Here is a 24,416-nt window from a genome sequence, read left to right as displayed (position 1 = left end):
CTCATCGACAGTCTCAACAGAAGGGACACCTGGCAGGCGTGGTGAAACAGGTCAACAAGGTGAGTCTCAGGTAAATGACATCATCCATTTAAAGATTTTTAAGACATTTTTTGCCCCTTTTTTTCCCGAAGACGCCTTACAAAGTTTTCAGAATTTGGTAAAGGCCAGTTCTATACTTGGGAACTGTCTTTAAAAGCTTGGATGAACAAACTGGAGAGAAATACAGAAGAACAGGAAGTGAAATTTCTGAAACAAAAGGAGAGGTGAGCACCCTAAAATATAACGGGTAATAATAACTGATCATGAAACACAAAAGTATTCAGATGAGACATGGCAGACATGCTGCCTACCAATGTATCACCAGTCACCAGTTGCATGATAATTATATTTCTCCTGACACGTCTATGTATCTCTTTAACATAGGTCCTTCTGGGAACCCTGGTCCCCCTGGCTTAACTGTCCCATCGCCACCTGGACCGACAGGAGACAGAGGATCGTCAGGTCCACCAGGGGGCTCTGGTCCAAGGGGACTACCAGGAAGAGAAGGCCCTTGTGTTCCTGGATCAAAAGGAGGCCTTGGACGTCCTGGGACAGCTGGAGGACCAGGTGAGGATGCACTGCTACTACTGCTCTTTACATACCATGTACATATCACACTATTATGTTTCATTAGCTCATGGTGTGTGATAAAAGGAGTTTGATATAACCTGTTGTTCCAGTGTAGCATTTGTACATAATGTTAAACATTAAACTGCTCAGTTCTCAGTTGACACACCTGTACTCTCATTGTATTAACAAAAAGTTGCAGCAATGATCAGTCTCTGTCCTCCTGACTGCATATGTAGGCTATCCTGGCCCACCTGGACCCCCGGGGCCCACAAGTCCTGGGTTAAAAGGAGAACTAGGGGACCAAGGTCGTTCTGGAAGCCCAGGCTATGGTGGACCCCCTGGAGATCCAGGTCCTCAAGGACCCCCTGTAAGTGAACCCTAAAGGTTATGTGATAGAAGTGGTGCTGTTGTCGTGGCTTCAGCAGATTAACCAAGCTGTGATCATTTTCAGCAAGTTCTGCCTCAAACTCTAATTCTAAGTCTTAAAGTGTAATCTTTGACCTTTCATTGTTTCGTTTGCATCCCAAGGGTGTAAGAGGAGGACCTGGAGGCCCCGGACCAAGAGGTGAATTTGGTCCCCCTGGAATCCAAGGCCCCCCTGGTAATCTATCATTTCAACTTCAGCCTATAGATGAGCTTTTCTCTTTGACTTCTTCCCCAGACAAAGGCAGATGTGTCTCCACAGAAGAGTAATAGTCCACGATTGATTTATGTTCCCGCAGCTGAGGTGAAAAACAAACGGGACAAAGAACAAACCGACGGAGCAAAATAAGATATATGAGGATGAAGCTTACTCTTCCTCTGTGATAACTGATAAGAGAGAATTAAAGCTGTGAAGAAAAGCTCATTTCTTTTCAATGTATTTATGACCTTTGTTTTTCAGGTGAAAAAGGAGACCCTGGATATAACTCAGGCCCGCCTGGTCCACCTGGGATAAAAGGTTTTCCTGGAAGACCTGGTGCGGCAAACATCTGTCTTACTGTTGTTCACAATAACAATAATACATATCATCAAAACTGAATCTATCTGTACATGTAATCAGCCAGTTATGAGTACCATACCTCTCAGGCATTCTGTTCTATCTCTGCATTTTTCCTGCTCTGCTCCTCTAGGCTCAAAGGGTCAACCAGCATTTGGCGAGGTGATATCTGTACAGGGAGATCCTGGTTTTCTCGGTCCCCCTGGAAATAAGGGAGCCACAGGGAGCTCTGGATCATCAGGACCACCAGGCCAACCAGGTCCACAATCCTTACATGTGCTCAGGTTTTAGTTCAAGTAACTCGTGATCTTCAAAGCCAGGGATACTACACCTTACCACTAGCATTTAGTTAAAGGTAAAATAAGATGGATTTTCAGAGAAAAATAAAATATAGACGGATATAATATAACATAAATCATCACTTATGGGCCTATATACATGTGTGTTGGTGAGTGTGTGTGCAGACCCTTGTGAGACCCTTCCCTATGCATCTATTCTAGAGTTGGCCTTCTTTCTGTTGGACTGGTACCCAGCTAGCAGGGAAACGTTCCCATAACATTGGCTAACATTACCTACAAGTTCTAATTACATTTGAAAGAAAATGTTTTAATCTAATAATCAAAGAACGTTTTAAGGATGTTTTATATGTTTATAAGGTAGAACATGCTCACTGCAACATTCTGAGGATCTCTTCAGGATGTTAGTACGGCCTGAACTATCAGAACATGATTTATAAGAGATTTAAACATTCTCACTGCAACTTTCTGAAGATGTTTTCAGAGATCTCCTGCTATTAAAAGGAACATTCTGGGAACCCAATAAAAACGTCATGCTCAAAACATTACCAGAACATCACACGTAACATTCTCAGAACGTTCTTAGAACAAAACATTTCTAGCTGGGTAGGTGTCTCAAACCACGTAGGACAAGCTAGCGCAAAGGTAACCGTGATGCTGTTGGTGTTAGCTCGGCGGGGTGGGTGTGTTCTCGCAACGAGAGAGTGAGAGTGAGCTTCTGGTGACAAAGAGCCCAGGAGGAGGGGCCCAGTCTGAATGTGTTGTTGACAAAATGCAAGAAAAATCCAACTTATTATACCTCTAACATATAAATTGACACCAAAGGTTTATATTCTATTCTGTTTGCTAAATGGACCATTTATCGAGTTGTGTGATGTAGAGTATTTGAAAATCCTGCCACTTTGATCATGCTGGTTGTCTTTGCACTACATGACACTGAAGCTTTCTGTAACAGGCCGGCCAGGCATCAAAGGACAGCGTGGACCTGGCCGAGCTGGCCTGCCAGGATTTACCGGCCACAAAGGAGACAAAGGAAGATCAGGACTGCCAGGTGTGTGCATGTGTGTGTGTGTTTGTGTAGATGTGCACATATTGAATGAAGACAGTAGTGGCTGTGTTCTGTGTATTACGTCAGATACACTTGTGTATGTGGATGGGAACCCACTGAGGGGTTTAGTGGGAACAGAACAACCCACATGGTCCCTTTGTTTCTTCATGAAGGATGTTTCCTCTACAGGTTTTGAGGGACAACCTGGAAGCCCAGGACACAAGGGTCGCCCAGGGTTGCCAGGCGGAGTTGGTCCAGGTTATGTGGACAGTTTCCTGATAGCAAGACACAGTCAGAGTATGCGTATACCTGACTGCCCTCCTGGCAGCAGCCTCATGTACTCTGGTTACTCCTTCCTCTTCATTAATGGCAATGAGAGAGCTCACGGTCAAGACCTCGGTAAGATCCTGGAAACAGGAATAACGTGCAGATTCTGCATCTTGAAAAAATGTTGCTCTGGTCATCGTATGATATTGTTCTATGAGCTCACATTGTCTTTCAGGTTCCTCGGGAAGTTGTCTCCCTCGATTCTCCACCATGCCCTTCATGTTCTGTGACACAGAAAGTAACTGCCGCTACGCTTCTCGTAACGACTACTCCTACTGGTTGTCCACTGACACGCCTATGCCTGCCAACATGGTGGCCATCGCAGGGGACAGGCTGGCATCTTACATCAGCAGGTGGAGTTAATGCAAACAAATACTCAGACTAATATATATTATTGTGTATTTCCAAGGAAAGCTCTCTAAAAGTGGAAGATTCTAATCTTCAATCCAAATGACCTCAAGTCAGCTTGCATTTTTTCAGCTGAATGTCTGCATTTTTTGTTGTTAGCTGCATCATGAACAAAGAGTACTGTAGGAGCAACAGCATGGCAGGCTGTAACAATGCATACCCAGTTTCAAAATCACCTCAGTGTTCATCGTTGGAAGATTTTAACCAGGAGCTAAACTATCCAAAGAAGGTGTTTCTAAAACAATCTTCTTCACTGGACCCAGAATGTCTGTAAGATTTATGAGCTGAGCTGTTTTACTGATGGTGCTGAGCTTGTGCTTAGGTTAGGTTTCCTCCAGTGTTCATGGTTAAGGAGGGAGTATTATGCTGTTTCACATTTTAAGACACATACAGTGTTACAATGTTGGATGTCCAAACTAAACGTGGGTGAAGTTTCTAATCTGGAGGTAAAACTATGTTGGAGTAATCCCCAGGCTTCTCAGCTCAGTCTGCAGGCTGCTGTGAATGCCAGGTTTCACACTGTTTTTTCTACATGCTGCTCTTTGTGACGTCACAAAGTGCAGCCTCAACAGGCTTCAGAGAGCCGACCGATCAGAGGAAAGTGGGCTTGTGGCGGGGTCTCTTAAAGGGACAGAGCTGACTTTCAGGCAGAGGCTGTATGAGGGCCTGCACAGAGCACCAGTGTGAGAAAAACTGTAAATTATGCTAAGCTACTCCACAGGTATCATAGAGTGAAATATGAGGCTTGAAATTAGCATAATACCCCCTCTTTAACAAGCTTTTTACGCAGAGCTGAATGACAGCAGAGCTCTTCAGCTCTCAAAAACAACAGACCAGGTTATTAAAACTTGTAAAAACACAGATTTTCAACTTGTAACTGCTTCAGTGTTTTTATTCAGTGTCTCCCCGGTGCTCTTTGGAAGAGCTAGCTTAGCTGTCGCTCATTTTTAGGCACTAACTCTAAAATTCTTCATCTGATTAATCATGTAAGAAAACATGCTGTCAGGACTCGAAACAGAAATCAGTCATCAGGAAATGTTTTAATTTATGCTTTACAGACAGCATAAGTGGTAAATCTGGAGATTCATTTGGGCTGATATGAAAGTTTGACGTGGTGCTTAACACTCGCTCAGTTCTTATTCAGGCACAGCCCTGACGTTTCCTAAACAAAACAAAATAAAGTAAATGTGAAAATGTTTCTATCTATGTATCATGACTTGGGATGATATTAATAGGGCTGTCTGTGTGCGTGTGTGGTGTAGGTGCTCCGTGTGTGAGATCACCTCCAATGTCATAGCCATGCACAGCCAGACAACTCTGATACCTGAGTGTCCCCGAGGCTGGGAGTCCCTGTGGACTGGATACTCATTTGTCATGGTAAAGAAATCATCCCCGCCCCCTGAATTCTTCAAGGTTCTCATATGATATTTTCCATCTAATTTTCTCCCTTCGACCTTCATCCATTGTAGCAAACAGGTGCTGGAGCAGAGGGCTCCTCTCAGCCGCTGGTTTCTCCCGGCTCATGTCTGGAAAGTTTCCGCCAAGTGCCCTTCATCGAGTGTCACGGCAGAGGGACATGTAACTACTACCCTGATTCCTACAGCTACTGGCTGGCCTCCCTGGACCCCAACTACATGTTCAGGTGAACTGCTACCTTCTCTGTAGACACTCATGGATGCATCTTTTGCAGTTTAAACCACATCATTCTTAGGATTTTGTGTCAAATCAAATGATTATCGTATCTCAGAAAGGACTTTTTTTTGTGTGCTTAGGTAACAACTTTTTTAAAGTATGACTTAAACTAAAGCCAATTTCCTTTTATCCAAAACTGAACTTTGGGATCTGTAATTACTTTTCTTCATTTCAAGATTATTTTTTGCCTGTATTAAATGGTAACAGTGGATAACAGACAGGAAAGGTAGGAGAGAGAGAGGGCCAGGTTTGGAATTGAATTTGGTCGTGCGATAAGGGCTCAGCTTTAAATGGTGAGCTACCCGGGCGCTCCTATAATTACATTGCTAACTTTTTTTGTGTGTTTTGTTGTCTCATGTAGTAAACCAACTCCTCGGACAGTGAAGGGACCTTCTCTACAAAGTATCATCAGCCGTTGTCGAGTCTGCAGGAAACCATGGGAACATGGGACCGGTAACGGTCGTGGGGACAGTTTTTAACTTTATTTCCTCTGTAAGTGTGATTTCAGTGACGAATATATGAGAACTGTGAGATAAAATATTCCTGGCATTGTGTAGAGAGCATGTCTGTTTGTTGAAGTGCTGTTTCATGTTACAAATCTGTGTTTACGAGTCGTAGCTCCTACCAGCACATTTCTACCAGATTGCCAATCATCTGTAATGGCAGTTATCGTATAAGTTCTGATGATAATGTGCATTAAAGCTAATGGAAAATTTAGTGGACCATTATATCTTACAGAGGCTGTTATATTACTGTGGTAGTGTTACAATGATGGACTCGATGCTCAATAACAGCAGACATGAAGGTTCTTGTAGTATTTTTAGTGACAGCAGCACTTAAATGCTTCATTGTGCATTTTTCATCTTTGCAGTTTTTCTTTAATGTTTCTGCTGTTAATATTATAAATTGACCTGTGACTTTTAAGAACAAGACATCTGTGACCTAGACAAACCTGGATTGGGATGTAGATGTACACCTTCACTGATAAAAATACCCACGAATTCCATGCCAATAAAGGTGTCCTGGATAAAAACGTGCCCCAAATCTGCTGCTTTGTGCAGATAATAGCTCGGCTACTGAGTTATAATTAACCTACCCATACAGTGGTGATGTTATTGACGTGTGTTTGCTACTTTGTTCCAATGGATGAGAGAAGACAGGCTGGTAATTGGGTGCCATAAAAAGTATGAGGTCACAACTAATGACACGCATGACTATGACGCGAGTGCCTGCGCACTGTGACTACATATTAGAGACGCAGCATGTTGCTTTGGGATAATTATGTTGCTGTATTTTTCAACACAAACATTGAGTCATTTGTGCCGTCACTCTAAAAGCATCTCTTTTAACTTCTGCATGTTAAATGGAGCATGGGAATTATAATGACTCATACTGCCTGCAACTTTCTTCCACTCACTTCCAAATGAAGTGTCAGGAGGCAATGCTCTGATCAAGCTCTGGCTGTCTGTGTGGCCCGGGGACTTTAAAATGTACATTAAGATGTTGAGATATTAATGGGGAATGTTTTTTCTCACATAAAGTTCTTCTTATATGTTGGTGGAAGAAGATTTTTAAATAAGAAAAGACAAGTTTATTTTTATGGTATGCTAATCTCCATATTGATTCCACAAATGCCAGGGGTCTGAAAGAAGCTATTATTAAAAGTTGAATACATTATTTCCCATCTTGGGTGACCTAATTTTTCTCCTCCATTCCAACATCTTATTTCTCTCTGCGCTGCTCGCTCAGAAAACTATCTCAGAGCAATAAGGCCCAGAGGGACAGTCATTCAAGCTTGCTCATCCAAATCTGCCACTGTGATCAATAGATGCAAACTCTCCATACAGCTCAATGCAAAACAGACACAATAATGTCCTGAAACAACTCTGTGTTCAAAATACTGTTTCTTTTTGGCACGCAGATGTTCCAAGATATCGATTTTCTCCGAGTCAGAAATAACAAACAGCCTCATATGCTTATATAAGAAAGTCAGCTTACACAAGAAACAGCTGAAGAAAGACTTAACGCTCTTGTGTGAATTAAAATTGTGCCTCATTCTCAAATTATCTCATTAATTTTCAGGGGAGAGGCTCATCTCATCGCGAGACATATTCCAGCAAATCATATATAGAGCATGCAGTCGCTCCTTGAGTGCCACCTTGAGTTAAATAATTCTTACATGTCCCGGTGCAGACAGTTGACAGCATGGATGGAAACACTGTAAAGTGCTCTCGCTAGCCTTCTTAACAAGATTATTCTGCTCCCGACAGTGCACTTACTAATTGTTTAGGCAGCTATATTAGGCCGCTACACCTCTCTAATTGGGTTAAAATGGCGATTTGTTGAAAGGTTGATGCAATTCAAGGTTGTCTCCCCGCTGAGAAGGACACATGTCCTTTGGGTTTTCTACACACACACGGCTTACACAGGCCAGAGAGACATCTGGTCATACTTAATATGTTGAAGGGTAAACTCTTTGAACAGTGTCAGACTGTGAGTCTAGAGGAAATGTATATTATAGAAATCGATTAAACACATTTTGATTGGATTTTAAGCAGATTTTATTTTCCCCAGTTCGTATCTCACCAGTTGTTAACGCTTATTAAGACGCAGCTTCTTAAGGGGCTTAAGGAATTGTCAAGATTTGATTGTATACATGAAAAAAACAAACTTACTTTGCTAAGAGTCAACTTTTCTTTCTTAGTTATCGGTCTTAGCTGTCACTACTCTGAAACAGCAAACTTATGTTACCTGGACTTTTGCGTTCGATCATTTGCTTCAAGGAAACACTGAGCACATCTGCAGTATATTTGTTTTGCTATTTTCCTTTAATATGAATTTAAAATTGGCCATTTAAAAAGTCTTTTAAGATACTTTCTCTCTACATTTATCTAATTAGAAAGAAACCTAAAAACCCTTCAGCATTAAACAGGATGATTAAACAGATCAACAGGATTACTAAGATTTCAGTCCACATAGTGCAGTTTCATATGTATAGCATACACCATTACAAAATCATTACAGCCGATGACAAATACGCCTTCATTCAGATGCAGTAGGACTGTAAAGTTAAACAGAGCAGAAATCTCATTAAGGAGATGCCCAGAACAAATTCACAAGGGTGTAACAAATGATAAATTGACCTTTATGGCCTCTGGATATCCCGGTGTCCCCGCGCTGCCCGTTGATTCAACTTTATGGCACAGCAGAGTTAATGAAATCATTGTTTCCCTCATGTCAGCGTCATTAATGTTTCATTTTACATGAGCGCACATCGCACTCTGCTTACAGGGATTTGCTTTTAGACAAGGAGGCAGAGGGAATCTTTTACAAGTTTCACCGATGACAGCATCAGGATGACCTTCATTTATACAACCAGATTACAGTGTGATTATGTTAATGATGACAGCAGGAGACACCAGGATGGCGAAAATGTCCTTATTTAGACCTTTTGTCTCATTCCTAATGACGGTTGTAAATTACACGGTACATGCTTCAGTGCATTGATGGGACGAACGCAAAGTTCAGGATGGTCTTTATGCAAATAAGATGCACACTTCTCCTCCCTTTGGGGCCGAGGTGACACTTTAAAAACAGACATCTCACTGTCCTCTACATCAGCAGTGGATGTCGTGGTGTCTTACCAAGAACAATTCTATGAATAAGAAGCACACACCCAGGATTTTTCTGAAAAAGGATGGCCCATTTCTTGTGCGTTTTGGCACTTTTGTGTTTTGCAGCATTTGTTATGGCAAGTGCAGAGCCAGAGCAGGGATTAAAAGATGTCCAACTTCAACAAGACACATTGTCGTGGCTCGACAAACTACAGGACAAACAGGTAAGGTGTCTTTGTTTTACGTCTCAGCTAGGATTACACTGCAGGCCCCAAAACCTCCTGCCTACAGCTTTAAAATGTATATATTTGTTCTACTTGTGCGCTGATCTTGATCTGTTACAAGCGTATGTTTATTTCCAGTTTGTCATTGTGGATGCTGTACGAGCTTCCTGCCTGTCATTTGGAGGTTTAGCTGTGAGGACTGAACCTTCACAAAATTACAGATTAAAGATAAGAGTACAACTTTGCATTTCCCTTTCTGGCTATCAGCAACAGAAGCAAGAGTTCTGCAACAGAACAATAAACAGATTCCAGTTTGGTTGATTCTCCCATTTCCCTGAATTACAAATACAATTTCACATTAACTGACAGTTAAGAGTTTTGTGGATGATAACAGTTCTTTAATATTTCTCTCTGTAGGGATCGACAGAGAAACAGAACTTGGTGGACGCGCTATACAAGCTCTCCACATTCCTCCAAGGCCCGACAGACTCAGAGAAACAGGAGATGAAGAGACGAGGCCTGAGAGCTCGGACCCGCAGACCCGGCTGCAAATTCTTCTTCTGGAAATCCTGGACTGTCTGCTAACGACGTCCTGTCAGAGCGTCAAAGCAGGAAATGGAAGCTTCAAGTCTTATCTCTTTTTATAGCTAGCACGGTTTTTCTCTTGAAATATTATCTGGCTTATTGCTGCTTTAGAGTCCAAATCTAATCATTCACCACTGGATTTTGTATTAAAATCAGAGTAAAAGTGCTTCATGAGGACATTAGGGCAGCTTTGATTAGCTTTTGCCTTCAAATGATACTGCCTTGAAAATAAAAATAAAAACTGTTGCAAACAATTGATGAATGTATTAATGACTGGGTATGTAAATACCCAGCGTTAATTTTACAACACATCTTTCAGGCTGGAGGATTACATCAAACCAGCTAGCAAGACAGCATGTTAACCTAGCTTGTTAGCATCCTGCTATCAAATCTGGGTAATATTTGAAACAAGGTTTTAACAAATCCTTCGGGTTACAAAATGAACTTAGAAGCAATAAAATACAAACTTGCTCATTTTTGTATTAAAGCCTTATTTGGTATGGTATGACCATTATCTATTTGTCTATCTATTCAATTTGCGCTACTGTAATCTCTATTTATGCAGGGACGTGGATTTCGGGTAAGGCAAGTGTTCTGTTAGAACTACGTTTGTAGTCTGAGTAATATTGGCCAGTCACATATCAGCAGGCTGCAGCGCATGCAGGAAAAACAAGCCGTGAGGAGATCAAAAGCAGGCGGAATGTAATCCGCCGCAATGCCATCCCGGCTCCCATCAGCTTCATCTGACAACGATTTAGCTTCTCATTATTCTCTATAAACAGACATCTGCATGCTAACAGCTAACAATCTGTTCTAGATCTAAAATTTAACTTGAGACGAATTCCCTTGATGCTGTGTCACGAAAGCCGTTCAGCGTTCAGATTTCCCGACTTCCTCGAATGCATCAGATGATCCGACCTCCGTTCAACAAACTAGCATTTTAAAAGTTTTCTTCTCCTTCTCAAAGGTAAGACCCGTTAATAAGAAGTAATCACTTTCTGTAATGATGCAGCACGCGGAAAAGGAAGTCTTCACAGGAAGTCGATTATCGCTCACCGGTGTCCCTAGACGCCATATCGTCTCGGACTATAGCCGATGGGATCCGAGATTGGTGCAACTGTAACACTATGTTTTACTATTATCCCATAAGTGTCATTTAAGGCCAAAGCATTACCTAGCCAGCAAAATACGCCACCTTTGAATAAAAGTCTTTACTTTATGCTTTTCCCCCTCACAATGCTCAGTCAACTTTACAGTTTAATGTGGTTAATCTTGACTGTTATTGGGGAGTGGGAACTTATCAAAACTTTAACAACATTCATGTCCTTTTAAAAGCGCCTCAGCTACTTCTCATTTAGTTCAACAATCGTGGACCCTCTATCCTGCCTGCATTATTTACAGCACACCTGACAGTCTGGAGGAGGTGTACACAATGAAGTGGGCCCTGAATATTTAATGATTGGTAAATGAACAGTTAGAGTGTAAGAGCTGCAGCCAAACCCTCCTTATCCTGCTTGTCAGAGAGATGGAGATAAAAGAGCAGAAGCACTCTGCAGGCTTCTTTGAAGGCCAGCTGTGCTCCACTGGCCTGTGGAAAGTAGAGAGTGTTGCATTTGATTATGCTTTTGATATATTTTAAATCAATCAAGCTTTCTCCCACATTGATTCATTCATCAAACACATCAAAGCGTTTCTTTCTACATCCACTCTGCCACATTATTTTCATTCCAGCAGAGGAGGCTGTTCTTCTCTTTGTTAGATGCAGAAAGACTTTGAATGTAATTAATGTCTGCAGTGTGTTTGATGTTTCCAAACGATCTTCATAGTGGACCCAAAAAGCAATAAAGCAACAACTTTACAGACACCCATGCAATTTGTCTTTGGTGTCTCCTCAATTTTGTTTGAATGACTGGAGCAAAATTTTGTGTGTCATTTTGGACGCAATCGATCTGCAGGGGTTTGCAGTCATTTCCTGTACATACCTGTGTGTGCATATCCGTTTTGTTCCAGCACATAGTATTGCACAGATGAGCACGCATTTAGGTATGCATAGCAGCCTCTCTGTTAAAAAATGCATCGATCTCCGTCACGTATGTATTATGCATGCATGTAGAACTGTGAGGTGGATTTGGTCCTTAACCGCAAACAAGTAGGGAAGACAAGGTGGAACACAATGAAAGGGAGAAGATGGAGAATAGATCTAGGGTGTAGGGGGAAAAAAGTATCAAATATGATACAGAGGTGGAGAGGGAATAAAGATTAAGAAAGTGAGAACGTAGAAGAAGGCAGGGAAAGAGAGGTGCAAAGAGGATGAGCGAGGGGATGAGAGAGAAATTATTAAAGTAGCAGCGTTGGAGCGTAACCGCAGTCAAAGCTTGGCTTAGTATCTTTTCTGTCCCTGGGCTATTGGGATTCAACAGAACATCTTCCCGCTGTAACAGGAGCCACTGCCAGCACATTAACATGCTCATACTGCAGAGTGTCTTCAGTAAAGTGATAGAGTGAGTGAGAGTAACAAATACAAAGTGGGTGGGTGGGTGTGTGGGCGGGCGGCGGGGTGAGTGGGATTGCGGTGTGTGTGGGCGCATGTGCATGAACTTTGATGTGTGTTATGTCTCATCAGTGAGCCTGTTCGCCTGCAGTGTTCTTCACAGTGAGAGCAGTGAGAGCAGGAGAATCACAGAGAAAGAGAGGAAACAAGACGGTAAAGTACTGCAAGAGAGGCCTCTTTAACTATTAGAACTCATTTCATTCAAACATTTATAATCACTGCCGAGCAGCTCCTCTTTCCCCTCCGCCCTTCTTCTGGAAGTAAACACATTACAACCAATCACCCGATACTTTTGCCAACTCCAAGCACTTGATTTAGATGTAAAAGACGCATATAAAAAACACAGAGCCAGCTACATCAAAAGGAGCATCACTGAGCCTTAATTGAATAGAGACCAATTATTTTTAATGAGTAGAACCGAACGCCCCACTTCTGAGCAGGAGTTCCCTCATTCTCTCCCAGGGAGGACGGGAAAAGAGAAACAAGCGGAGTCCCAGAGGGGAAGGCCTGTATCAAAAACAACAAGACAAAAAAGAGGTAGACAGAGAGGGAGGAAAGATAGAGAGTACTTTTTTTACTCTCTGGGCTCTGCAGAAAGACAACAAAGCCATGTACAGGTCCGCGTACAGTAACAGTAGATGCCGGTGTTGTTGGCTCAGTTAATTGTAAAACCTTAAAGTTCTTTATTACATCTATATTAAAGCCAAATGGTTATTGCAGGCATTATGTTTGACAGCAAATATTAACATTAACACAGAAAAAGCAACTTAAAACACCCACGGCACAGAGATGCATTTGACTAAATCCTGGCAGAGGGAGTTTTGTATTGCAGAGATGTTGTAAACTGTGCCAGCTGTGACCTTTAAAGTGCGATGAAAGCCATTTAGTCTCCCGACACAAATCTGCCTCACTTTAACACAGGTGGTTGTTGAGAAAAGAGGAGAGACTGTGTGGTACCACGGGAAGAGGATTTGGGGAAAATACAGGATATAGTGTTTAACCCGCCAGAACTAATTTAGTGCTGTTTTAAAACCACCACCTGTTTCGTCTGTCGAATGAACGATTAAAGTATCAAACTGATTTTAAAAAAGGAGAACATTTTGTTCCCAGTATTTACAGACAAACTGGTGGGATAATAATTTCAAAGCTCTTGTATTTTAATGAGATGTGAGATATCTTGTATTAAACCCAATGTTCTGACCTGCCAGTAACAATAAGGACGCTCGTGTAGTGTTCAGAGTGGAAACATCTTCTGCAGACTCTGAAGCGGACATTTAGGCCTGATGAAAAATATGCATTGTCAAGCTTAACCCTGTTTTGAAAACAGTGTGTTTGAAATTGAGATAAATGCCACACTAAATCGTTTGTCATTTTTGTTTTGAAAGGTGCAATGTTCTTATCCCAGTCTGACGAATACGTGTTTCACAGCGCAAAGCATTTAATGCCCTTTTCTGCCAACTTACTGTCATAAGAGTTACCACTCAGTGACACACAAGAAAACAATTTAAAAAAAGAAAGACGCTGAAAAAGTTTTGAAAGGTATTACTGAGGTACTTTCACTATTTTATATCATTTCTGATCGGGTGCCAGCATGTTTTTATTCAAATTAGTTAGTAAAGCAATACTTCACACCGTTAATATTATGAACATTTAAATACATCTACTGTATACTCCAGGGTATCGAGTCCAAGGTTGCCTCTTCCACACAGGAGAAAAGGAAGAGAGGAGGGAGGGTGGGGGAGGACAGGTGGATGTGAGAGGAGTATCAGAGGGCACAGCCACAGCTGAGAGGAGAGGAGAGGAGAGGTGAGTAGAGGCGAGCGGAGTGGCCTTCAAGCTGTTTGCAGCTCTTGCCCTCCCTATGTTTATCCAAACAGAAGACCCTGTTTCGTCTACTCCCATGAGTGTCGAGATGGCTGACCTTGACTTGTTTCTGCTGTAACTGAAAGTTAATTACAGAGATGGATGCAGTTACCAGTGCGGCATATTGATTGTGATAAAACTGGAGTGTTTTTGCTCTGTGGTTTTATAGCTCAACACATTTAGATAGCAAGAAAACATACAGGAGCTTTATTGCTATATAGCCTATTCTGTGTTAGGACATACAGTATACTCATAAACTGAATATGGACTCGGTTATATGGACTGCTGTTTTGAAGTTCTGCATATTGACCAAAGTCATCTTGCCAGGGGTGAATTTTGTCCCCTGTCTGACCTGCCTGAGGCTGATAAGATGGCTAAGTAAATGGTTGGCAGACTTTCCTACAGAATGAGGTTGTATTAGTGGTGGTAGCTTACAGTAGTTTTTTATTTATGAGGCCAAAAAGCTAAGAGAGCGTGTGGAGTGTAGCAAACCCACTGCACACTTAGAGCTAGCTAAACATAGCTGATGGTGTCTGACATAGTGGCGTGAAGCGTTACGAACTCCTCTGTGGAGATTGACTCTCTAAACGCAAGAAGAACAGGCACTTAAAGAGGGGCGTGGGAATATATGAGGCTCCATTACAACCCCTGGTATCAAAATGATTTTAAAGCTGTATAGTGTTGCTTTAACCTCATCCTTGTGCATGTTAGCATCCTGGCGTTAGCATTTAGCTCAAATATCAACAATAGGTACAGGTAGCAACTGCAATCCAGATTGTAGTCGCAAGTGATCACATGAGGAAGCACGTTTAGTGAGTGAAGGATAAAACTTTTGCTTAAATGCAGTGGATGGAGAGCTTTGTATTGCAGAGATGTCTTGCTTCATTTCCCTTTTTAGTTCCCCTCTAGATCCTTTTTAAGTATTTAAAAAAGATGTGATGAATATTTCGTTTAACATGATTTTCCTGACAAGAAATTAAAAGAAAAACAACCTACTCTGTCTTTCTCACTGACAAATTCTAGGTCAGGACGATGACCTGTGCGTTAGCTAGCTAGCGTATAAGAAATGAGACATTCAGCCATATTTGTTTTCATTCAGACCCAGACTCAGATAAGGAGTCTTCTGTGTATCCAAAGCAGAGAATGGCATACATGTTAGATGAGTTGTGTAGTTAACGTCTTTGTTTATGCTGTTTGTTAGCTTACTAGCTTCTAACTGGCTGCGTCTGACAGAGCAGTAGCGGCTAGCAAACACACAGTAGGCTAATATCTGCTACTTTTTTACATTGTTTGCTGATAGTTTCAGTAGAAGGTAGAAGAAAGTTTGGCTTCTCTTTGCTTATATTAACTCTTGGTCTCTGTTCCACTTAAGTCCGCTCTTGTCTGCACTAGAGGTTTCCGGTTTCTTTGCCAGTGTTGTTGTGTATATATTGTGTTGTGGATTAGGTTCCAAATTTGTTAGATATTGAATCAAGCTCGCCCAAGGTGAGAATCTCAGATGTAAGGGAAGTGAAGAGACATCTGCCCACTCAGTAGAGGAATGAGAAAACACCTCTCTAGTGCCAAACTTTGCTAAGATACAGTCAGTGTAGTTAAAGTCAGACATATAGATACTTATTGCAGGCATTATGTTTGACAGCAAATATTGCTAACACAGAAAAAGTAACTTAAAACACCCAAAAATACACGGGATGATGTTTAACCCGTCAAAACTAATTTAGAGTAGCTGTTTTGCCCGTCGAATAAACTTTTCAAGACATGAAAGTATCAAACTGATTTATATCAACTGTACAGTTTGTTCCCAGTGTTCACAGACAAACTGGTGGGATAAGCAAATTTCACAGCTCTTGTATTTTAATGAGATGTGAGGTATCTTGTCCCCCAGGTTGCTGCTGTTGTACCTGAAGGCAACACTGTACAAACAGAACAAAAAGCATACCACCCTCCCCTCTTCCAACTCTGCTGTTCTCAGTGCTGCAGCCATCAGGAGAGAAGACAAGCCACGTCCTGAAAGTCAGGGGAGCCTTCATCCTCCTCCTCTTCCTCCTCCTCATTCTCCTCGCAGACTGCACGGAAGGTCTGTTTCCATGACAACAGGAGAATTAAGGGCGAAGGAGCGCCATCCCAAAATGACACATCGGATTTAGGGGCTAGTGAGAAGATAAATCACCCCCGGTGAATTGATAAAAGGAAACGGATTGGATTTTCTGAATTTGAAGCGCGTAAAAAATCCATGTTGATGGATTTAGTTTGTCTGCTTATCCTGCCGCTGCTCTTGTTGCTGCAGAGAGTGACACTAATAAAACAGACGCACACAACAGCTGTCAGTCATGCTCAACAACACACTGAATCAATCACTGCATAGGTGAAAGTTTTTGATAACATAGTCTTTATTCTTAAACAATCACTAACTTCATTCTGATTTTTTATAATCAATGCATATTTTTTATTTCATCTCACAATTCATAATGCATATATGAGTGTGTTCCAATGCAGTGAAATCATCTGCAAACATAAAAATAATAAACTATACTTAATATCACATACAACCGTCTTCGCTCACCCTTTCATACATCAATAAACCCCCCCGAAAGTGCTCTCCTTTACTGCTTTGTCACATCAGCTATTTTTACCTCCTCGCTTTTTTCAAATCCTCTCATTCTGCCGTCAACCGTTGACATCGAGTACATCCAATTTCATGCATTGCTTTAAGTCCACATGTGTCTCATTTGCACGAATATAAACCTCTATAAAAAGATTCTTATATATGCTGGTCTTGCCTGCTGACTTTCAGTGTCACGTCTAATTTGCTGTATGTATCACAGGTTTGCTGTAGTTGTTGTGGAGGTTGAACTAATCTACCGTTAGCTCTTGCGGGTTGCTTCTTGCACCAGCGCTGGACCCAGGCCTCCCCCCCTCCGATCCATGACTATATATCACTGCGGTTCGCTCTGTGCAACTGAGTGTGTGCTATTTTCTGTACATACCACCATCTTAGCATGATTTCCATCCTGATATAGAAGAGATGTATAAACTCTTGCTGACCAAAACATTGCATAAAAAACTTTCTCCCTCATTTTAAAACAATCCTGTATTAGCTCCCACCTTAAAATCAAACAACTCTTACAGTCATGCGATATTCATGCTTTGTCTCGGCACCCGTAATTCCTTTTTTGACCTTCCTAACCTGGCTGGATTTAGCTGTACATCACCTTTATTGACAGAAACACCATTGACCCCATCCCCTTAAACATCGCACCAGTGGCCAGGCTTTGTGCAACGGGTGCTGGGCAGCGAGCGGCCTTTATGTCTGGCCTCATTCACGGAACAATTGTAGGACTTCCTGAGTTAGACAACCTAATTGGGGATTAGGAATGAGCTACACAGCGTACACGGGGCGTACGCGGTGTACCAGTCAATTCACCTTGTTTATACAGCCCTGTCAGCATGTTGATTTATGAAAGAGAAGCTTTCCTCCACAATGCAGCAAATGGCTCATTTCATGGGTCACAAAGCCAGGGGGGGATGGAGGCTGTATGGATTACCATGTCAGACTAAACAAACAGCGAGATACTCTCACCGGGATGACAAATCATCCTCCCCGAACCTGGCTTAATCCAGATTAGCTGGTTCCTCAATGAGACGTTCTGCTTTCATTGTGATGGGTGAGTAGAAATGATTGTACCCTTATTTTGAAAATATCAGGTCAGTGGGTTATTAAACAGTCAGGCACCCTGTCCACCAGTGTTGAGGAATCTTGAATCCTTTCACAATAAAAGTAACAGAAATAGTTCGTCTTCACTGCCAGGCCTACTTAAACAACTTTCATTTTCTTTTTTCTTTTCACGATTTTTCCATATAGTTTAAAAAAATACTGTTGAATACTGTTATAAAGTTTTTAGAGTTATCATTGTAGCCGAGCTTACAGCAGACCGGGTTCGAGTTTCTTGAGGTGCAAATGTGACCGTTTTTGGCCATGGCTCATAGTGCTGATGCTGGTCGTCATATTCCTCTCCACTTCAGGAGAGAATACTAATTTTATTGTTAAGTTTTGACACATCATTACTTAATAATAATCTTGCAAATATTAAGAGCATATTGAAGCTTTATCTCATTGATTCCGACTTGCTTATGTGACTTTCTGTGAAAGTTTTCTCTACTAGCCAACACACCAACCACAGATATGTGTTGCCAGCTTGTTATTACTATTATTAAGAGACATACTAAATTGTATTGCTTGTATCAGGCCTGTCCTGTCATCGCAGAACATAGAGGAGCTCATGTTAGAGTATTTAAAACAGCCCTAGCCATCCTTTTAGTCACATTATTACACTTACAGTACACACCTGAGTAAATTACATCCCACTCTATAAGCGCTCTGTTTCCCCTGGTCCATCACAGAGAACTATCAAATACATTCAGTCTGACCCTCACACCAGAGCAGGTAGTGCGACAGCGCATTCAAGATCAAACTATGAGGAAGGGAAAATAAGAATAAAACACTTTCAAGTTTTAGAAACAGAACTAAAAAACAACAACAACAAAATAACCATGATAGTAACTGGGGTGATCGGATCAACGAATGATGGTAATGTCATAGTTATTACTGACAACAATAACACAATAAAGCATATGAGAGTGCAATAGCATTTAAAAAAGAAATCAATGTATGAAACTTGAACATGTATTAAAGCTTGTTTTTCACAGCATAAATTGGAAATGATAGATATTTGTATTTGTGTGAAGAGAGACCACCATTCCTTTGTTTGTTTATCACAGCTTTTTCTCTTTTTTTTGCATAAAATGTTGGTCAAGTCCTGATTGAAAATGTTCCTTTTCATATATATATAGATATATATATCCTCTGGTTTCATATTAATTCATCTAAAAGGTTTTCACAGGCAAGAGTTCAGTTTTGTTTTTGTTGTCTTGGGTGTACAGTTATAGCTCCTCGACGTCGCAAACGCCCTCGTCCGCCTCAGAGGGGATTGGTGCGTATTTTGGGGGGGGGGGGGGGGGGGGGTAGGGGAGTTTTCCTATGGCCCCTCCCCCTGAGTCAGGATGAGGCCACTCCCCCCAGCTGGAAGCCCCTCCCCCCTCTGCTATGTGGAGTCCTGATTGACAGCTTTCCCGCCGTTCATGGTGGGAGTCCCTGAGCTCTTCCTGGAGCGGTGCTTCTCCTCGATCTCATGCAGTGACGGCTCCCTGTACATACAAACTGTGGTGGAGATGTGAAAAGAGGAAAGGAGAGGGACGGAGAGGAGAGGACAAAGAGAGGAGGAGCTCAGAGAGGGGACAATGGAGAGCAGATTGAAGAGATGGATGTGAAGACAGAGACAAGGTCAGGTGGGAGGCAGCAGGGACAATTATACCAGGCTGGGAGGGATAAAACGGGGAATTAGGGCATGTCAGCACTTTTTTTATTGCATCGATTGACAAGTTTTCAAGATAATATCTATTACACAGAGGTGATTTATAAAAATAAACCTGTACCCACAGCAGCAAATTAATAATAATATATTTATTTTAAATTTGGAACAATTAGATAGTATATATAATTAGATTAGATGAGGAGATACCATGTTTATGCTAAATATGAAGCTACAGCTCGCAGCCAGTTATCTTAGCTCAGCATAAAGATTGGCAACATGTTCATCTACATATACAGAGGCTTTCCACTCCATTCTCCCATTTCAAGTTGCAAATCCGATTGTAAACAATGGCAAGTCAAAAGCTGAACTGAAATGAAATCGGTCTGGTCTACCCTTGCGTCACAAAACGCCGCTCCTGTCGCAACGGGTAGCTAGCGGGCTAACTAGCTAGCATAACTAACGTCGAGTAAGTTAGCCTATTATTTTAAAATATAATTTGTTTCAAGGGCCCTTTCGTTTTCTGAAACATGTGTGTCACTAGCTATTTAATTAAGTTGAAACAAAAACTTTTACATTTTAAAGTGTATTCCTCGGCTGCGTAAAAGTCCACCATTTCATTTGAATTGCCGCGCAATGCATCTCGGGATACGGTGGAAGGATCCATCGGGTGCATCCTTCGCGGCCCGGGAAATGGAGGACGGATTTGTTGGCCGCATCTGAAGGAGCGTTCGATTTTGGACAGCCTTCGATGCGCTTCTGTGTATATATCTATATATATATCTATATATATCTATATATATCTAGATATATATAGATATATATACATACACAGTACATACACATATATAAATAATATATTAAGTGATGTGTAAGGGAGATTTCAAGCTGCTGGTAGATAATTTGTGTCTTACCATTGGACAGGGCAAGGCTTTCCCTATTCACGTGATTATGCTAACACTTCGCTAATTAGCTGCTGGTTGTAGCTTCATATTAAACGAGGCATTACAGATGTAATACGTTTCTCAACTAACCCGCAAGAAAAAACCGAACGGCTGTATTTCCTCTACCTTTAACAAGTCATCAATAGGCCCTTATGATATTCCAGTTCTCTTTTTAGGCATACATCATGAATTTAAAAGACTACTAGACTTTTAAGACTATAAACTACAAATGCGTATACTTTGAACCATTGCCAACCCTTTCAAATTATACCATACACAGTTATTCTTTCTATCTGAAGGGAAACCACTACTAAGCTAATTTTTATAATGGAACTTTAGAGACATAAAAACTTCAGATAGATAAAGTAATATCTGAGTTTTTTTTAAAGATCCCTGAAGGTTGTTTTCGGGGGTTGGTTTGATGAACACAATGCTCTACAATAACCAGTTTTTAATCCAAATTGTCATGTAACTTATAGGAAATCAGAAATGTTAATGACTTGCTTAGTTTACCTAATTTATACTAAATTGGAAGTGCATGCAAAACCACAAGAAGGATTAAACACAATTCTTAAGAGCTTTTCCAAAATTACTTTTGTCATACCTTCGATGGGCCTGGGCACAAAGTGTGACGAGGGCTTAGTCTTTTTGACCCGGTTGCCCTTCATGACTTGCCCCTCCTTGGTGAGGCCCAGGAACCAGGCCCGGCCCGACTCCTGCTGGCGGTACACAGTGGACGAGTAGATCACATAGTAGTTCTCGAAAACCGACTCCTTAAACTTGCACTCCGGCGTGAACATTTCCTGCAGGAAGAGAGAGAGCGAGAGACGTAGATACAACATGTGCATAAAGCTGTTATGATTAAACCCATGCACACACACAAAATTAATTTGTGTATCAGCATAAATATCAGAGACACACGGAGACACAAGCAGCAATAAAACAGACGGCTGATTTTAATGATGTCTCGATTGAGGAAAAATAAAAAAGCTGAGTCTGTTTCTCTCTGCCAATATTGGCTCTCACCACGAGCATGTGTGTTTTGCCAAGGTCAGTAAACATACTGCACACACACACACACACACACACACACACACACACACAAATATCAACAATACAATCAAACGAGTGAGGACTTGAGGGTTTATGGTCATTAAAAAATATATATCTAACTGGTTAGCGCTGTTAATGCGAGAAGGTTCCTGGTTCGAATCCCTGTTTGGATTACACATAGTTTGCATGTTCTCCCCATGCATGCGTGGGTTCCCTCCGGGTTCTACGGCTTCCTCCCGCAGTCCAAAGACATGCTCGTTAGGTTCAGTGGTGACACTAAATTCGCCTTAGGTGTGAATGTGAGCGTGATAGGTTGTCTGTCTGTCGGTTCTGCGACTCCTTGTCATCTCAGGTACTAATCTCGCCCGTCGCCGTCCGAGCAGCGCTCAAACATTGTTCCAAATTTGTCAGCACCAAGTTTAATAAACAGACTATAAAGACCAAACCACCGTAACATCTTCACTGTTTACTAACCCTGTTTCGGGCGCATTTGGGACGTCAGACGGTGACGTAGCAGAAAAAAGAACAAAAGGAGTATACTCCACTGGCAATGAGAAAAGAGACAATCTATAAGTTGGTCTTTCCGGGTCTGAAAAACCTGCGTCAACGCGCTAAATTTAATTGGGAAAGGGGTATAAGTGTCAGCCCTTTGATTGGCTGGCAATCAGTCCAGGGTGTACTCCGCCTCTCGCCCAATGACAGCTGGGATAGGCTCCACCCTACCGCAACCCTGAACAGGATAAGCGGAATAGAAAAAGGATGCATGGATGGATAAGTAATAGTTTGTTGGCTGCATGCACTCATTTAATAGACTGCAGTATTAGCAAAATAAATTAACTTTTCTGGGCTTTAATTTTTTTAAATATATAATACTAAACATTTTAAAGACACACACACACACATCCGAATAATGAGACTGATAGCCTTATTAGAACAGTGGGGAACAATGGAAGATGTTTATCTCTCTGCTTCATTATCAAAGCAGCAAGTCAAGGAGAAAGTCAAGGGGACACGCAGGATGAGGGAGGGTTGACAGGAAAAATGGAAAAGGACCAGATATTGGACACACTGTCAGGACGGAGAGCGGTGCCAGATTACGGCCGTGACAGCTCAAGAGACGAAACAATGTCAACAATGTTAACCGTCTCAAACCCAGAAGAAACGTAGGAGCAGTAATTTGGGTGAGGTGTTCAATTTTAAAGAAGATAGCGGCGCATTGACCTTTAAATAGGCTGGGAAATGTGTGTCTTCACTTCTATATTAAAGTCTGAACTTAATGAAGCAGGTGAGCTGACTAGCGTGTGCCGACAAGGTGGGTGCCAAACCTCATCACCCTTACCACCCGTCTCTGCTCCCCTCCCCGTCTGAGCGCTTCCTGGCTGAAAGAGGCTCAATTAAAAACTAACGGCAGTCAGTTTGAAGGCCAGGGAAGTCGTGTGTGTCAGAAATAGATGCGGTTGATGTGGAACAGCTGGCTCGGTGGATGTTGTGGCGTCTCAGTTTAGGCAGACTCTGGTGTGTGTGTGCGTGTGTGTGTGAGTCCGTGCTGTATTTCATTCATTAATATATCCTGCAGGCTTCTGTGCCCTTTTAAGGTTGTCCATTTGACTGACAGCCCAATTCTGCTTCCTGCTGGAGGTGACTGTTTATGTGTTAGTAAGCATATGCATGTGTGTGTGTGTGTGTGTGTGTGTGTGTGTGTGTATGTGTGTGTGTGAGATGGAAATAGAGAGCAGAGGATAAAGAATGATGGAGAGGCTGAGAGAATTTATGTCTACGCGTTGGATCACCCAAATAATAAATATATATACTGTGTATTTTCTCAGTTATGTGTCGTACTTTCTATTAAAGCAGACAGTTCTGACTTAATTTACTCAGGTTTCCTCTACATTTTGACAACAGAGGAGGAAAGAATCTTATGAGTGATGCGCAACATCTTTCCAGAGATCTACTTTTTTGTTTTGAAGAAATACTACATCAATACAGTTAACACTGAGATCTCTGAGCTACACAAATTATGACCGCCTTATATATACAGTTTATATGGCAAATCTTACAGCATATTTACTCATCCAACAGACACAGAGCAAGTTTAGCATCCTAACAGACTCGATTCTCCAGTCAACTGACGAATGTAGCGAAGTCCAATATCAGTCTCCTTTTAGCTGTTTTTGCTCTCCAAAAACTCTTTGGCAAAATTATCTGGCTCATTAGCTGCTAATTTCTCAACTATTTCCGCAAGCTAGCTGTTACTTGGTCCGTCTGCTGTTTGGTGATGACAGATAGTCTACAGCCGGTTTATCAGGCTGACGAACAGCTGTCTGCTTCGACGAGACAGGGTTGATGGGAGCTGTGAGAGTGGGAAAAAAAACATTCATCTGGGGTCTGTCAAACTGCAAACAACTACTTCCTAATCACCTACACAGTTTTTAATTGTCAGGCACCATCATATCTTCAAGAGCTTAAAGTACCCCATTAGCCCTCTAGAGCAGTACGCTGCAGGATGCAGGCCTGCTTGTGATACCCAGGGTTGGGCTTTTAGAATGTATTCTGATACAGTTACTAATTACCTGTTAAAAAATGTAATCAGTAACCTTATCTGAGTGTCACAATTTTAAAGTAACTTTCAGTTACTTCTGGATTACCTTAATACTAAATCCGCAAATAAAGAGAAAAGACATTTCAATACTTTTGTAATGCGTGAATGCCTGTTTAAATTTTTAGCGGTAATTATGCTCAATTAAATGTTCTTTGTTAAGTTTGCTCTTCACACTACTTCAAGTGAACTGCCATAAACTCATTCCAGTCTGGGGCTTGTGTTTTTACTCACACCATCCCGGGCCACGGCCATCAC

At 41.6% G+C, this 24,416-nt stretch overlaps 2 protein-coding genes across 5 annotated transcripts in view; one reads left to right on the top strand and one right to left on the bottom strand.

Annotated features, from left to right (window-relative positions):
• Positions 1–9,782, top strand: part of LOC138611233 (collagen alpha-1(IV) chain-like) — a 28,461-nt gene extending 18,679 nt beyond the window's left edge. The window contains exons 37-50 of the mRNA XM_069684215.1: positions 12–59; positions 424–606; positions 846–976; positions 1,138–1,210; positions 1,493–1,567; positions 1,722–1,847; positions 2,840–2,935; positions 3,122–3,331; positions 3,435–3,612; positions 4,930–5,044; positions 5,137–5,309; positions 5,721–5,812; positions 9,100–9,197; positions 9,615–9,782. Coding sequence (XP_069540316.1) covers positions 12–59; positions 424–606; positions 846–976; positions 1,138–1,210; positions 1,493–1,567; positions 1,722–1,847; positions 2,840–2,935; positions 3,122–3,331; positions 3,435–3,612; positions 4,930–5,044; positions 5,137–5,309; positions 5,721–5,812; positions 9,100–9,197; positions 9,615–9,782 — 1,766 coding nt within the window. The remainder of the gene's footprint in view (positions 1–11; positions 60–423; positions 607–845; positions 977–1,137; positions 1,211–1,492; positions 1,568–1,721; positions 1,848–2,839; positions 2,936–3,121; positions 3,332–3,434; positions 3,613–4,929; positions 5,045–5,136; positions 5,310–5,720; positions 5,813–9,099; positions 9,198–9,614) is intronic.
• A 9,445-nt stretch (positions 9,783–19,227) lies between these two features.
• Positions 19,228–24,416, bottom strand: part of fgf12a (fibroblast growth factor 12a) — a 32,196-nt gene continuing 27,007 nt past the window's right edge. For all 4 annotated transcript variants that reach the window (XM_069684370.1, XM_069684367.1, XM_069684369.1 and 1 more), the window contains 2 exons: positions 21,114–21,312; positions 19,228–19,414 (listed from right to left, as the gene is read on the bottom strand). In XM_069684370.1, the coding sequence (XP_069540471.1) occupies positions 19,299–19,414; positions 21,114–21,312 (315 nt within the window). In that variant the 3' untranslated portion in view covers positions 19,228–19,298. The remainder of the gene's footprint in view (positions 19,415–21,113; positions 21,313–24,416) is intronic.

Source organism: Semicossyphus pulcher, unplaced genomic scaffold (genome assembly GCF_022749685.1).
Source record: "Semicossyphus pulcher isolate SPU_LCO1_2020_fin unplaced genomic scaffold, fSemPul1.0.p SCAF_7, whole genome shotgun sequence".
In the NCBI taxonomy this organism is placed as follows: domain Eukaryota; kingdom Metazoa; phylum Chordata; class Actinopteri; order Labriformes; family Labridae; genus Semicossyphus; species Semicossyphus pulcher.
Note: the sequence above shows the minus strand (reverse complement) of the source record. Positions and strands in the feature narration are given on the sequence as shown.